Source organism: Lepisma saccharinum, chromosome 5, assembly GCF_977018435.1.
Source record: "Lepisma saccharinum chromosome 5, izLepSacc3.1, whole genome shotgun sequence".
NCBI classification, from domain to species: Eukaryota; Metazoa; Arthropoda; class Insecta; order Zygentoma; family Lepismatidae; genus Lepisma; species Lepisma saccharinum.
In genome coordinates this window covers 83590137-83607590 of record NC_139233.1, presented here as the reverse complement: position 1 = coordinate 83607590, position 17454 = coordinate 83590137, and the positions used below count along the sequence as shown (strand labels likewise).

The window sequence follows — 17454 nt, the reverse complement described above, 5'->3', positions numbered from 1 at the left end:
TTAGATTTTTTTTGCATGTACAAAAAGTGGTTATGCGAACCTTCAAGAAGAACATATTCAATGTGCTATGCGTTCATCATTCATCCCATGCAAGGCCATCTACACCATATTGACCTCCATGGCAAAGTGGCTAGCACAGCATGCTACGATTCCAGGAGTCCCAGGTTTGAACCCCAGCTTGGACATGGCTGTTCTTTGAGAGTGTCCCTTCATCATATCATCACTCAACCTCATCTTCGTGATAGCTAAAAGTGCCAGGAAAGCGAAGTAAACTAAATAAATCAATCAGCCACCAATGCACTTTCATCTCCAAATGGCCTTTACATCCCTTTTTTAATGTTAGGCGTGTATTTTATGTAAGAGGATTTCCTCACATAGTATGACAGGTGCAAATAGCCTTCAGTGTGCTGATGCAACTATTAATTTTAATTAAAAAACAACAAGTACATTGTAACTGTCAACTAATCGGTTTATATATGTATTCATGAAGGTGAAATAAAATATTCTATTACTCGTCAGGAAAGTCTTCCAAGTTACCAGTTCTGATTTTTAATTAACTGATTCTTATAATAATAATTGTTTCATCACCTGTTTAGTGGATACTATAGTAGAAGTACTGATAATGTCAGTTTAATTGTTGGCCTTTCTGTTTTTTTCCCATTTCACCGAGTGAAACTGCATGAGACATGAAATTTTCCTTTAAAACATTAAATTTTAAAGCTGATATTTATTTTGTAGTGTCTTCATGATAGCAGGTCAGTGAGTGCATATTTTTTTTTTATTTATCTGACAAATGTAATTTTAAAATTGGATAACTAACTGTGTTTTTATATCTATTGCCTATACAGACACTTAAGGAAACACCATCCAAAATTGGAAGATGAGGAAAATGATATGAGATTCAAAACATTGTTCAGGAGGAAGAATGCAGGGTAAGTAATTATTTTGTAATTGTTATAGACCTCATTTTGTTTTGTTATTTTCTGCAAAATTTATTTATTTATTTTGGCATGCTTTTCTGCCATTTCACACCATGGCCATGCAGTCGAAGGCAGTGGGGTTCTTCAGGTTCGAGTTTCCTGCAGGGGAGAGCATAAGAACTTTTCTCCTGAGATTTCGGTCTGTGTATGGGACTGGTGGCCACCCACCATTGTGAACAAATTGGGAAACCTACAACAACAACTGTGGGTTTGTCATACGTACCACACATCACCCCATGCTGCTGAGGCATGTGGGAGTGAGGCTGTCAGTTGGTACGGTCAAACCCCGATTTTACGTTTGTGCATTATACGTTTTCCCGCTTAATACGTTCAGACATCCAGGTCCAGGCAAAAGGCTATGTTAAATAATAGGTTGTTCACCTCGATCTTACGTTCACTCTAACTCTGGTTTTCCAAGGGATGACGATGTCGTAAAATTTGCCAGAATGCTCGTCTGTTGGCCACACAACTTTTCCCTTCTTTCGCAGCTGATGGATTCACTCCGCGACCTTGAACTTCCAGATGTTAGTTTTTCATGCAAGAGGAGGGAGCGAAGAGGCATGGTTCCGTGTGGGAGTTGGAGGAGGCTCACAAGTTGCATTTGTTCTACATCCCTTGATGGACAGGAAGGAAAACTGGCACTTCTTGCAGTCCCTGTGAAGATGAAATGGGCCAATCCTTCTGCCTCAGGATCAGACAACAAGCACACTCGCTAAATGCTGCGTTCCCTAGAGTTTGGACACGCTGCGACTGAGATGTCTTTGTTCGCCCTCCCCCTCCACACATTTACCGAATCCTTCCTAGTTGACTGGAAGGAGGAAAATGGGGAGGGGAACTTGTTTGTAAAAACTTTTCTTTTCTTTTTGTTTGCAGCATTGGAAGTGGAAAAAAAATAAAGATTTGCGATACCAGATAACAATTGCACTTTTTCTTCAATGGAAAGTAGTTTCAATTCCTAAGGAATTACGATTGGATCTAGTTCGTTATTTTTAATCTGAAGTTTTTTTACCAATGCTATATCATTTGATTTCAGCCACATGCTGAAAATAAATCACTCAATATTAAACCTAGACAGGAAGACAAAAAAAGGAGATACATTATTTAATGGCCACATTATTGGTGGAAGGGGTGTTCGCTCTCTGCAAGACTTATAATTCCAATAACAAATTATCCATTGATATGGATGTAAATAACAAACCAAGGGATGGAACTCATAGCCACCCCACCCTCCCCCACCTTGACCAGTATTTCTGAAAAAGAAAAAGGAGAACGTCATAGGCAGGAAAAGATGGCAAAGTGAGGGCTGACTACTATAAAAAGTATATGTAACCCCATCCCCCCTTTCGAAAACCTTCATGCGTCACTGATAATTTATTGTGACGTCTAAAAATGCATAAGTTTGACAAAGCTTGTTTTGTTCACTTCATGCTGTTGGGTTGATCGGGACTGTATACGTGTGTAGCTCAAAGTGGAATCTGAACCATTCCGCATGTCTTCAGGACACTTTGATTACAGTATATAAAGATGCTTGACGTCCAGCTATAAATGATCACCTTCCCCTACAATTACCTGGGACTTCTATAACTAGCAACTAATTGCCAGTTTACAGAGTAAATGGAGATCCCACACAATCAGATGCATCAACTGAACCTAATAGGCGGCAGGTAGAAGCAGTCATCCACCATCCCTAACCTCGAAAGTGGGTCCTGTTAATCTGTCATTAACTTTCACAGCAGGTCTTTGTTTTTTTTCCTTAGAAATTCATGATCATACTTCTTTCCCATTGTTAAATAATTTTTGGCACAGTATACCCCCTAAAAAGTTGATTGTGTAGTCATTTCTTACTGACACTTGAGTTTCACCCCTCCCTTACGCTTTCCTGCATTTTACGTTTTTTTTATTTTCGGGCCCCTGAAAAACGTAAATTTGGGGTTTGACTACATAGGCCCTGACCCTCACTAGCTGATGCACCATGGGTTATTATTGTGCTTTTTCTGCCAAATATGAAAATTGGTCAGGGAAAGCCAGTGTAAAGTCTAAAGATGGGGTTAAAGTCATGGAAAATCAGTGGTGCCAAGGAAATTGAAATCAAATGTAAGAATGCAATCTGTTTTAACCTGACATCAGGGAGTGGCACCCTTCCCAAACACACTTGCATTTGGTATTGCAGACAGTCAGTAACCTTCCCCTTCCTACTAATGAAACTATTTATTTTCTGCCATGTGATTTAAGTTAGTGTACATAAACCTGTAGAAGGAAGATTGTAATGTTGATAGTAGCTTTAAAATCAACTTCATGACAAGTTTTTACCAGAGAATTTTAATGAATGATAAGAAGTGGGTGTTCCTTTGTTATCTTGATATGGGGAACCAATGGCTTCAGTGCCAAAAAGGTCACTCATGACCCATGTGCATTTTTAGGCTTGAATGCACTCGGAATCTTGCCACAATCTGTCTGAAGAAACACAAAACAAGGTTTCAATATTTCAGTTAAGTATGGTAAAGTCCCGCACCATGGCCATATGGTCTAAGGCATCATGCTTTGGGCTCTGGCTACAGGACGTGCCCAGGTTCGAGTCTCCTGTGGGAAGCGTGACAACTAACTTTCGTCTTAAGATTTCAACCTGTCTATGGAACCGGTGACCACCCAACATCGTGAGGAAATTGGGGGGCTAAAAATGGGTAGCGTAACCCAGTCATGAAAACATACAACAACGACTGGAAGTTCGTCATGCTGACCAGGCATCACCCCTTAACTGGTTAGATGATCTCCCACCTCTGGTGGTGGGACCAAGGGTGGCAGGTAGACCCTGACTCACATGGCCAGTTGCGTCACGGGTTATGTTATTTGAGGTAAAGTTCCCCATGCATGTAGCATGAAGGCACATTTAGGTGATGTGGGGTACCCCCACACATTCTCGAACTCTGCCATTTTGGAGGTGATCTGATCAGCACCACACTCGGTACCCATTGATTTGAGGCCGGATGCCATGAAGTAAATGATTTATACTGTTATATATATTTGAAAGCCATGTTCATATTTTATTTAGCTATTATTTTTAATTCCAGGCTTCCAAGTGAATGGTTATGCACACATTGCAGTTTAACGTTTGATACTCCATCAGTGTTAAATCTCCACACCTTGGCTCATGCAGCTGAGAATTTGGAAGAAAGTGAAATAATAACTGGTTTGCCAGTTGAAGCAGACAGTATAAACCACAACGGAATATTTCATCTGCAAAATGATATGACACGTTGCCCACAGTGCACTCAGGTAATATTAAAAAAATTAGCATAAAAATAGAAATTAAAAGAGGTTATACGGGGGGCCAAGGTGAATAAACTTGAAATGTAAGAAAATGGGGAAAATTGTATAACACTGCTTTATTTAGACTAAGAAGATTGAATGTGAAATGCAGGAAAAGGTAATGTCTGGGAACAAAAACATGGTTTCACTGTAAACATGTCAATTAGTTGAAATTAAGGCTGAGCTCAGCACTTTGAACCTGTACCCATTCCAGCAGATACCAATATCTGAATATTTTGGTAATGTAAAGTTGTTCAGATTTTTTATAAATAGAATGTAAGTCTTCAGTGGGACTGTTCAATATCAGCTTTTTCTGATCGAAGTGTGCAGGTAAATGGGTCTGATGAAAATTTTTCCTTTGGAGCACACGTTTCCTATTAAGTGACACATCACTAAAATAAGCAGATTTTCATCCAACCAAGTGGTATCGCTCGCTGACTTCTGAAAGTATGTGTCTCAAAAACAAGCATTTATGCAGCCTGCAAGGAAATTCAGCCAAGTGGTACAGTGGTTACTCTGAAGAGAAAAAAAGCCGAACAAAATCTCAGATCATACATGTTAGCCGGTATGCACTTACTTCAATAAATAAAGTGCATGCATTTTTTCTGGACAACAATATGCATATGCTGGATAAATTATTGTTTGAAACCATAATAATACCAATATGAGTAAGATTAGTCATTCGACATTAAACAAATGGCTGCATGATTTAAGTTTTTAATTCTTGGACTTCTTAGATGGTTTGTCACCATTAAAGAAAACTGACATTGTTGGTAATTTGAAAAGCAAATAGTTACATCTAAAAAGTCATGTTACACATATTTCTTGTGCAAAACACATTCTACACACTGTAGAAAATAGTTCAAAAGATTACACATGCGCTGGGAGAGAGGGACAAGTGCCGACGAATAGAAAGTGGCCAACATGTGCATTAATACAAATTTTGTAATTTTGTGGCCACACCTACTTCGTTTTAAAGCTGAATAGAGAATAGTTGCATTTTCCCCCAATCTCAACCACTCTACCCACACCCAGGTGCCATATTGCTTTCCTAAGTGACTTTGTGTTTTTGACCTGTGTTTACTGATTATCACATTCCCTTTTCAAGTAGGAAAATGCTGAGCCTTCATATGGCTATGAGGACAAGCTCTTGAAATCTTAATAAGGTCAATCAGTATTGCTTTTAAGCCAGAGGTACAAAGATTCTCCATCTTCAATTTGATTCTTTGTGTAGTACTGTTATGATGATCCATTATATTCTATGCGATTCATTCTGTGCATATTGGGCTATTTTCAACCTTTCCCTTTCTGGTGTCTGTTTCGTGTGTTCATCTGTCCCTTTCTCTAGAGGTCATCCACATTCACTCTTATGGTGCGTGTGTAGTTTTTACTGACTGGCGTGGGATTTTCTGCGGTGAATTTTTGTGACATACTTGCAATGTGATGGTTGCATTTAGAATTTGTTACCATTTACAAAACTTTTAAATTGGTAGAATGTGCATGTATTAGTATTAGCAGGAACCTGCCAGTGTGGCACCATCAGTACAAGTTCAAAGTGATTTTTGACTCATCACAACTTAAAATTGCTCATTTCTTGTTGAGTGCATCTGCTAAAATAGTGAGGAAGTTTCAGGTGAAGGCAGTATCTACTAATTCTTATTTCTGTAGGCATAAATCAAATGATTATTGTACAGTTATGACCCAAGACTTTGTATGGCAGAGGACACAGATTAAATCCTCTGAGAAATTTCATAAGAACAGCTCCTTCAGTTTTCCAGTTGAAGTGCCCAAGATGCCATGCAAAATTTTGTGAGTTTTTCTTTTCCATGCACTTTATTTATATCTTGTTCCAGGTTACACATAAGTAGAGCCACCTATTTATGGTGAATAAAAGATAAAGATTTTGATACAAAAACTTCACATAACTTGGGATTAAAAGTGATACATAAAATGGCATTTCGGTGTTAAAATGGTGAATAATAACCTAAATTTAATTTAAAAACTGTACTTATTACACAGAATTAAAATTTCACTTCTAATAGCACATTTGCATAGTTATCAGAGTATTGAGTTAATTAATGTGTAAAGGAGTCCATTCTTGCTTCTCAAACATTTACAGCAGAATTATTCAATTTTCTGTGATTTGCATAACTCACTGGATAATTCAGACACCCAGAAGGTCTCGCATCGATAAATAAACCCTAAATTTCGTGACAAAATATGGTAGCAAAATGCACCTCACACCTTTCAAAAACATGAAAAATTAGCACTACAATGTGTTATTTGACATTTCGTATTTTCATAAAAAACAAAATATGCATGCTCCTACACATAAGTCTTCTCTTCTAAATGTGGTTTTCAATAATATCTCTAAAAGTACTTCAGAATTTAGTTGTTTTCTGTACACTTGATTTTATAACAAAGGGAAAGATATGTATTTTGGGTGAAGATCCATTCTTGTGCACTTTGAGTAACTACGTGGAACCCCAATTTTATGTTCCCCGGTTTTACATTTTCCTGCATTTATGCATTCATTCTTTGCGGCTCCAATAGAACAAAATGCTATAAATTTTTTCCACATTTTAATTTCTTACACCTTGGTCGCCTGAAATATGCAAAATCAAAATTCCACTGTATGATGGATTTCTAGAGGATTGGAGACTAAGGGAGGAAAATCTGAGCTTCGTTCATGTTTGTATGCAGAATTAATTTCAAGATCTGATTCACTTCTTTATTTATTATTAGCTTTTACACTGCAAATACTATGGTGTATAAAAACAAAGCAGCTTTTTGATTTGTTATTGAAATTGACTTTATTCTATGCCCACTTGTGTGTGTGTGTGTGCGTGTGCGTGTGTGTGCGCGCACGCGCATGTACGCACACACACACGTGCATCTTGATTTAGCAACAATAACAATATTGTGCTTTACTGCTGTTCTCACTGGAATAAAATGGTGAACTTAAGAAGGGTTTAGCTGATACCACTGCTGATAATAATCTTACCAATTGCACTGATACCCAAAACTTGAAATTTGTAAGGATTCAGTGTAGTTCAGAATGTGTATAAATTTTAAAATGTAAGATTTCCATTTGAATTAACAGTCTACCAGAGATTTGCTTTAAAATATTCATAATTTCAAATGAGATAATAATTTAATCACAAAATTTAATTTCTTTCCACAAAGTTGTTACAAAAATAATGAAAATTATTTGTCTGTTGTCAATGTAATATGTCTGTTTTCCCAAGAGGTATAATGGTCAATACCTTTCACATTAATGGAGATTAGCAGATGGCCGATAACCTTCAAACCATTATATCTTTATACAATTCTTTATCAGCAACAAATTTGACTACATGTATTACTTCTCTTTTAGTCATATTTCTCATTGACTTACTGATGGAGCAGTTTCGGACAGTGACCTCCAAATGTTATGTGATTGCCTATAGCATTTGTGTGATAGGAAATTCCAGTCCTTTAATGACAACATACTGTTGATTACAATTAAGATTCCATTTTCTATCAGATAGAAACTGCTCATTGACAGTGTGTAGTATGCCTTTGTTTTATAATTGTGCTTTTCATTTCAGGAATTTCACAGCAAAAGAGAGCTAATAGATCATGTCTCTGCTCATGGCAAAATTTTAATAAGAAGAATCAGAGGCACAGTTAATCCAGCTAAACCTTACAAGTGTGAGTTATGTTACAAATCTTTCGCTACTGAGGATAGGCTTCAGGTAATTCTTTGTTTTATGTGCAATGTTTGTATTTTTGTTAAGGATGGGACAGAGTAATCAGTACTGTATCTGTAGCGGCCAATATACACATATCAGTGTATCGGTTTATTGGTAAAATTACCTACTGACCTCCGTGGCAGAGTGGTTAGCATAGTGCACTATAACACCAGGGGTCCCAGGTTCGAATACTGGCCTGCACATGGGTGTCGCTACATCAATTTCAATTTGAAACCCCATTGTTCTTGTCAGCAAATGTCACTCCCCACCCCCCATCAAACACAGAAATCCCCCCCTCCCCTGAGAAACCCAGTGTAGTAGTCATCAACCACACCTTTCCACCTTAGAAATATTTTGGTCCAAAGTAGCCCTTCATTCCATTCCATAACATAACCAGCACCCTGCCTGATGTGCAAGACCTGTTGAGCCTCCCTGGTGGTCCAGTCTCGAATATCCTATCTGAGCTTAAAATGGATTTAGGGAGCTATAGCCCCTTATTAACTCCCTTTCATTACACATTCACACAGCAGCAGGATATTTTACCTTCCGATGGATAGAACCCTGCAATATATAACATGTACTTGGGTCGTTGATCGGAGTATAAAATAGAAGTCATGACTAAAGGCCATGGATAAACTCCTCGACCAAGCAATGTATAAGAGTCTTTAATTAAGATGTAGGTATTTGACGAAGGGTAGTGCGTTCACTTCTATCCCTTATTCAGGATCACTTGCAATGACAAGTAATTTTTAAGTTACCAAATCACCTTCGAGTACGAAATCCAATCAATCCAAGAATACATATATACACCCTGCAAAACAAATGTGAGCACACACAACTTACACGTAATCTCAAGCTCATTTACCAAACACGATTCTTGTACTAACGAGGTTACTTGCTTTTAATGTAAATCAACCAAAAAGCCCCAACAAGATGTATTTTTGAACAAATAGCAAGTTTATTGTCCTTTCTCGTCAGCACTTACGCCATACAATTGAGCATTTTTTTTTTTTAACTGCAATACTGTTTTCTGACGCATCAAGTGTGATATTCATCATTTATCATACGTACATAAATATTTCCTTACACACTTAGAACAAACCATTTAATTTTATATTTAAAGCTATGCAATTTCTTGCGCCTGCGCAGGATTCAATTACCTTTGGTACAAATTCAATTTATAGCAAACTTGGTTCTACGTGATCCAGTAGGTATCTTTTACTACTACTTACTACTTTTGGACAAAATTGGCAAACAAATATCACATGTTGTAGACACTCTTTAATTAAGGTCTATTTAGGGTATAAATCAATGGTATAAGATCGACACGAAGGTTTAATGCTCTTTTACAATTTTTGGAATTTTTCCTTTAGCGTAGCGCATATACGCAAGATTCAATTCTACAATTTAGTTCTTGGACATTTTGCAATTTCTATTGTTCTAGATTATACCACATGAAATTACTAATCATTTGAGATTGAATAATACATAATCTGGTTTGTCAGTATTTGTGATCTTTTCCGTTAAATCACACACAAGCACTCACTTCGAGTATAGGGCATTTTGTATATCACTGATTTAATCGCCATAAATGCACATACCTGTGGTTCCTGATTAATTCCCTCAACTTTCCCTGGACGGACAGGCACTCATACAACATCCACCTCGTTTTCCTGCTTATGTTGGTAGTATGGTTTAAATCATCTCGTTCAGTTCACTTTGGCAGAACTCATCGAAGAAATCTCCAATCGGAAGAATTTGACGTCCGGGTTGCTTCGAGGTCAACTGGTATTCTTCTCTTAGCATCTTAAAACAAGAGGGTTCAACTTTACGCCGTAATGTATAATAAACTTCTACATGTTACCTTTAGCGCAATTCAACTTAACGTAAAATCCTTTCATGGTAACGGACGGTGAAGTTGCACAAATGTGACACATCCACATGTCTTCCACACACATTACCTTCAATGATTACTTCTATCTATTACCCTTGACCCTTCTTTCCAAGCATCTCAGAACAGAAAGCTCTGGGAAAAGGCTTACATGTCAGCCATTTGTGCAAATATACCTTCACCTGGTCATAATAAAACCCATAATGCTCCTTAGAACATTTCTTACATATCACCCTCAGCAGCAATGATCATTTTGGCAAAGACACTACTGTATATGTACCACTACTGATCTGGCCACTCTGCAGTATTCAGTGTTATCTTTTATCTACATACAGTTGATGGAGTAATGCCACAAAATGTATATTCTCTGTGATGCCCTGTTTCTTTCTGATTTTTTACATTTTAGACCATCCTATTCTCCTCCTGTTCTCGTTACTGTATATGTGATGGCACTTTGCAGCACCTTATCTTTCATAAGCACATGCTGCTAAATTTTTAGTAGACTGCATCCATTCCTCTTGACAAATATTTCCATAGTGTTTGTTGTAAATGCTATGTGCGGTGCAAACCTATTTTTTAAAATTAGTTAATCAATACTTTACACTGTATCTTAAGTTACAATATAGGTTACTTCAATACTCCCTTCTATAGTGAAAATCACTTACGATGTCTGCAGAATGTGACACAAATCTTCTTGAAAATGTTTTGTTGCAATTATTTAAAACTAAACTAAGCTCCAAGGTGCCACAGCCCTTGAAGGGCCAAGGCTTGCCAAGTGTCTTTTCATTCTGTGATGCATGCTTAGTGTATCAAGTCACATCACCCATCAGAGTGTTTCCTGGTACTTCTTGATTTCAAGTAGCCGCCCAGTTGTCCTAACAAATCTGGATCAACACTGAAATTTTGGAGCTCCAACCGGGAATCAAACCTGGCACCACTTTCACCAAAGACGAAGGTACTAACCACTCAGCTACCTGGGTGCATACAATGTAATGGCTTTGTAGTTCTGTTTCAGGGATTACACTGATTTATTCCAGGTTCAAACACTATACAATTCCTAGCTCGAAATTATGAGTGCCATAATAGAAAGAAAAGAAACACAGTTTGTTAATTCACCACCACTGCTTCCTTAATAACATCAGTAATAATAAATGGAAACAAGTTGTTGTTTTTTTTTACATTAGTAAATATTGAACAATATTTCTTGAAATATTTTATTCTTCAATATAAAGGATTTTTTTTTTGTGTTTTAAAAGAAGACAAAAATTTCTTAATGTTATAATGTTTGTAGTTGTGTAGTTGCATCAAGTTTTATGTGTGATCAAATAGACAGACTTAATCAAACTGCTTTGTTTTGTTTTAATTGTAGCGACACATGCTGGTTCATGGAGCTGAAGAATCAAAGCCTCTCCAGTGCGGCACTTGTTTTAAAAGATTTTTGAATAACTCTGCGCTTGCGTGCCACATAAAAATTCACACAGGTATGTGCTCTTTAAAACAGTTTTATTGTAGGGAAATGATTAATGTTTCCATGTTATCTGGTTATACAGTGGGACCATGATTTAACAACTATTGAAGCAGAGTTGGCAGGCATTCTGGGACGTCATTATTTCCGGATGTGTCCGTGGTTCTGTACACCTGGATCATCAACTTTTGTTTTACTGGTAGGGTGCATTGTGGGACAGATATTGATTCTATTTGTGCTTCCCCACCTGTTTGTGCCACTGCCTCCTGCACTCTTTCTACTTTCTTCCTAGCAATTGTGGTGCATGAGTGCTGTTGTAAGTTCTGTTCAATGTATTTCAAGAGAAGTGGTAAAGGTAGAGTTTTTCAATACAATGAAGACGAAATGACTGTGTATATGCATTTCACAAGTCTTGGTTGGAGGATGAAGATTTTTGCCTTTGGCTGAAGTATAGTGCCAATAAACATAAAGCAGGTTGCAAATACTGCAACAAAGAATTATCAATAGTAGCATCGTCGATGAAAGGAGCACAAGTATCATTTACCAACACCATCTATTAGTATTTTTTTCATAAAAAATTAATTCTGAAGATGAAAAGGCGAATGGAAATGTTTATTAAGGTTAAATGCAGTGTTTTTGCAATTGTGTCCCTTGTTTTCAACTTATAATTACATTTTTTCCTGTATTTTCATCTTGACCACCTGGGAACCCTGACCTACAAAAAAAGAAAATATTCTAAACATAAAATATGGGTAAGCACAAGGAAGGGAAGGGTGGAACTCAATGTAGGTAACAAATTATGAGTACAATATGTTTTTGAGCTGTTAGTACGGATGTTCAGATACATTGGTACTGTATAACTATTGGTGGAGGCACATAGTGGTTCGGATCCCACTTTAAACTGTAGGTCCAGTCCCGATTAGCCTTACTGTGCATAAAGTGGACTTAAAACACCAACTCAATCGATCAATCAATCAGGTCTTGCTCAACACATCAGCCATCTGGACATACCAGTGGCATGATGGGTATATGTGTCAGGCAGTGGTTGGATGAACAACTCCCGGGTCACTGGATTGGTCGAAGAGGGCCCACTGAGTGGCCACCCTGTTCTCCGGACCTTACGCCCCTTCACTTTTACCTTTGGAGTCATCTTAAAGCCATTGTTTATCAAGAGAAAATCACTGATCTCAGACATCTTCAGCACCAGATCCAACAAGCATGTGATTCTGTCGACCCTGCAGTGTTATTGCATGTCCATGAGGACTGGCTGAAATGTCTTACATTGTGTGTAGCACAGAACGGGCAACACATAGAGCACATCTTGTACCCAGTAGGATGCCAAATGTGAACTTCAACTATAAAATTATCCTCACCAAATAAAGTTAGGGGGAAAATAACTGCATATTCTTATTTCTGAGAAAACGCACATGTAAAATGATATGCTACATAACCTCCTTCCCATTTGAAAATCTGGATGTAATTCCAAGATGGCGGCTTTCAAGATACCCACCATGATACACTCTAGCCCCATCTGGTGTGCCCCCACCCCAATTACCCATATCCGAAATGTCATTGCCCTCTGTGAAGTCATTTTCAATTTAAAAGGGTGGTGCCGGACTTTGCCTCACTCGGTACTGTAAATATTTGAGAAGTTAACCCTTAAACGACGGCCCATCACCTATAGGTGACAGCCGTTATTTACGACAACGACTGAGATGACAAGATGCTTTTGTGTGTAGTATCTGACTTTTTGGACATACTGTGACTCTGATTATGTTCAGATATACATGTTTTGAGTTCTGCATGAGTCATGAGGTATGTGATGAACAATGAGCAAGGTTTAGTATCATTTCGGTTATATGGGGGGGGGGGGTCAGCCCTCCAAAAACCACGTTTTTTTTTTGTTTTTTTTTTCACAATTATATCATTTCTGGGATATGCATAGGCTCTTCTAGCAAGGGAATGAACGCACTAAAATAATCTTACGGCTTCCCTTTTCACATGTCAGTGGTAATGGGCTGGCAGTCACGTGTGGTGGGGTGGTTCAAAGTCGCTGGCTGAGAGGAGTCACGTCACTGGGACAAAATAATCTACGATGCCATTGTTCATTTCCAAACAGGTGTCAGAATGTCAGAAGAGTGTTTTCCAGTCACTCCTCAGCCATGCTATGCTATTTTTGGCTTCAATGACTCATTTATCCAGGCCAGGAGAGCAGAAAGGGGGGGGGGGGGGCTGGTGGCTGTCTTTTCAGGACTGCTTTTTGAAGGTTGAATTCATTGTCTGCAGCGTTACAAGTGGTCATGTGTGTTTTTGCAGTGGCGAACTGTTTGTGTGCTCTTGTGTCTGATTTTTATATAGATCAGTAGTGGAGCATATAGATCAGTAGTGGACTATATGCTCTTGTGTCGGCTTTTTATACAGATCAGTGGCGGACTGTTAGTGGGTCTTGTGTTGGTTTTTTATATAGATCAATGGCGGAGTGTTGTACCGGTTTCTAGCTAAGTGATATTATGAGGAGTTGCATGCATTAGATACGGATTCGGAACCAGACGATGACAACAATCCCGACTTCACGGTGTTGAGTAACGACGACTCTGATAACGATACAGGGATGGCTTCAGACAGCGACAGTGACTTTGAACCTGATAACTTGACATGGTGAAAACCAACTGGATGGAACCGACGGATTTCTGCTTTACAGTATACAGGTAACCACTGTGTGACTCTCCCCATGGATGCCAATTCAACCCCCCTGGACTTCTTCAGACTTTTGTTTACGAACTTATTTTTCAATCTACTGGTGGTGGAATCTCAAGGATATTACGACCAGCATGTTGCAAAACATGGGACAAGTAGACCAGCAACTACCTTTACGATACACAAATTCTTTATCTTGTTTTCCGTTCTATTGGCAATGAGACATCACAAGCTGGACAGAATAACTGACTATTGGACACATGACGGAATATCTTCAGCCCCTCCAAGGACGCTTTTTACATTTCCTCAGGTTTCTTCATTTCGAGGACAATTCCCAACACCGAGACCCAAATGCCAGAGACTTGGATAGGTTGTGGAAGATCAGACGTTTCTTTGATGGAATCAATGACAATTACAGCATGCATTACGTTCCTACGGAACGTATATCCATTGATGAGGTCATGGTTCTGGTTAAAGGAAGGTTGATCTTCAAACAGTATATCCCGAAGAAGCACAAACGATTTGGAATAAAGATATTTGAAATCAGTGACGAAATGGGATATACTTACGACTTGAAAGTATACCTGGGAAAAAACAGACGATGCCAGGCAGCAAAGGACACTGGCACATCAGCTAGTCATTGACCTGACACAGAAGGTGAGAAATGTTGGTCATAAATTGTTTATGGACAACTATTTCTCATCTCCTGCGTTAAACATGAACTAGCAACTCTTGGAATCCAGTGCTGCAGTACTGTGAATCCAAATCGACGAGGTTTGCCCCCCTCTTTACACCAAAGCACTTACGTCTCACGAAAGGAGATATTTGTGATCTTGTGAAAGGAGGTTTGACAGTGATCTGTTGGAAGGACAAACTACGATGGTCCAGAACCCAATTAATGACTCCGTAATCAGAGGCGAGGGCCACCTGCACCAATCACGTCATGAGAGCATCCAAACAATCCTCTCAACACCAAAATTACAGCAACTTCAAATTTATGTTACAGATAGCTCCCACGAATCTTACCTAGTAACGCCGGCAGCGCTGATTTGTTATATACTGTGGAGGACAACTGACCTCGAAAGGGATTCCTTTTATGTGAACAATATAAGTTTACTCAATAAGATCAATATTCAAATAAGAGTATGCCCGTCAGCCACCATATAATTCAGTCTTGGATATCAAATTCAGAGCTAGTACAAATGTATGTGATGCAGTTTACATGTTTTATCCAGCCTACTTCCATACCGTTCAAACCTGTCTAACGGAATATCAAATTTTGTAGTAACCCAACAACCTGACCTTTCCCTGGCTGATTGCCATACCAATTACAAGCATGATATAATATGAGTTACTTTGGCAAGACACACAAAGTTCTTCCCTCTGAAAGAAAACACACACTATTAAAATATGTTAACATGCAATTATCACATACCGATTTTTGTAAGCATATATAGAATGAAATAGAAGTTTCGAAATAATTAAACATTTATTCACATGAGAAATTACACCTCTCCCTGATCATTAACAGGAGCTGTTTATATATTCACTTGCATTCAGCTCGTAACTTAATTTAGTAAGAACAGCTGAATTAGAATTAAATATCTTCACCGTGTGTCTGATTTGGCAACATTGCCTCATTCATGGTTATAATTCGTCAAGTTTATATAATTAACTCAGATAATTATACACAGACAATTCCATGCGATTGCACATCTCTTACCAACCATGCAAAATTTTCACTAATTCGTCTTTCTGCCGACGACATGCCTGCATTACGACATGTGACCTTCAAAAATTAAGACGCAATAAAATACCTTTTGTCTCTGATTATTACCCAGATTTAAAATTATAAGGATAAGCACTTATTCAAGGTTCTCTGGATGTATTGTATCAGATCATGTTCAAATTATTGGAGAAAACTCCATTTTTACATGTAACGGCATCGCCCGCCATTAGCTGTCAACCACGAGATACGGAACGCTAAATTTTCGATTTATTTTCCACACTAGATACACACGCTAGCATGCTTTATTCGAAACGTACTTTAGGTAGATCTACCTTTGAAGTATATAAACATGAGCTCATTAAAGTGATTAAAGTGCTGCAGCTTACCTCCTGAAACGGTGGGTCACGTGATCCTTTTCACACCCTACCTTTGTCATGGAACTGCCTAATCGCATCACCTTACTTCCATCAATTGCTCGATCCAACGGCCGATCTCCTGTTGTACAAAGTGCAGTACATTCCTTCACTGTCGGACACTTATCTTCCGTAAGTTAATCAGTGAGGATTCCTTCCCACATGGTTCCGTTATTTCTCTCCTTTCTCCTGGTTCCGTCCTTCTCTGCTTCATCCTCTCGTTTTTCTTTCTTCTTTATACATCACGTTTTCCGCGTGACACAAGAAGTTTTACTGAACATAATATTAAGTACAAATATTCATATATGTATGTATTAATAATCTTAATGTAATAAAGACTTAATTGATTATAGTTATTTTATTCAAGTACAATAATGGAGAATATTACACTGTAAATTTTATAGGTTTTCGCCATCACTGCAAATTGTCCTTGCGTGCAGCTGCCGACACATCAAAATGTCCTTGTGCATAGCGAAAGCAAACTGTTTTTGGCGGTAAATTTTATGACAATCAGATCTTCAACAACCAGAGATTAAAACTTGTTATAAAGGCACTTGCAATACCATGACTTTGAATTTAACTTCGAAATAACATTTACGTACAATGTAATTTAAGAATTTTGCAATTTATAATGAATTACAAATAGTGCCATCTAGCGTTATTTTCTGAACTTCGTAATATACCGGTTTACAGACGTAAGTAAAATATTTAAATGTTCTCAGCATTCATTACATTCTTGTAATATTATGATACCATATGACAATAACCGTCATAAAACGAGAAGTATACACGCTGACAAATATGCATCCACCACCAGTAGACGGAAATTTCATAGATAACAATGGCAATGCTATCAAACCTACCATTGTTGTCAACTGTAACAAGTCCATGGGCAGTGCTCGAAAAATTTTCTTCAAAGCTAGGCGCCAGCTCTGAAAATCAGGTGCCAGGAAACCACCTACTACCAATTGTGCATACTATAGTATGTTTCAAAATTCACACAACCCAAACTTTGAAAATGTATATCGTGAAAATCGTAAGAGATATTTACACCGGGTTTTCTGCACTAAACTAATCCTGTAGACTATCACTGGATTCATAAAATGTATGTTAGCATTTATCTAAATAAATGCAATTACATTATTTTAAAAAAACATTGTTAATTTGCTGAAAATATCTGAGACCTTATAAGGGGAGGTGTGAATTCGTTTAAGTTTGTTTTTAAATTTTAACTTTGTT

At 38.0% G+C, this 17454-nt stretch overlaps 2 protein-coding genes across 9 annotated transcripts in view; both read left to right on the top strand.

Moving 5' to 3' along the window:
• The window catches only part of LOC145987919 (uncharacterized), a 341487-nt gene that overhangs the window by 39462 nt on the left and 284571 nt on the right, over nucleotides 1-17454 (top strand). The window lies entirely within an intron of this gene.
• The window catches only part of LOC145987914 (uncharacterized), a 187698-nt gene that overhangs the window by 112772 nt on the left and 57472 nt on the right, over nucleotides 1-17454 (top strand). For all 8 annotated transcript variants that reach the window (XR_014441696.1, XM_083122724.1, XM_083122728.1 and 5 more), the window contains 4 exons: nucleotides 849-932; nucleotides 4049-4253; nucleotides 7877-8023; nucleotides 11281-11392. Coding sequence is in view for 7 of the 8 variants with exons in the window: in XM_083122724.1 (XP_082978850.1) it covers nucleotides 849-932; nucleotides 4049-4253; nucleotides 7877-8023; nucleotides 11281-11392 (548 nt within the window). In the remaining variant the exon portion in view is untranslated. The remainder of the gene's footprint in view (nucleotides 1-848; nucleotides 933-4048; nucleotides 4254-7876; nucleotides 8024-11280; nucleotides 11393-17454) is intronic.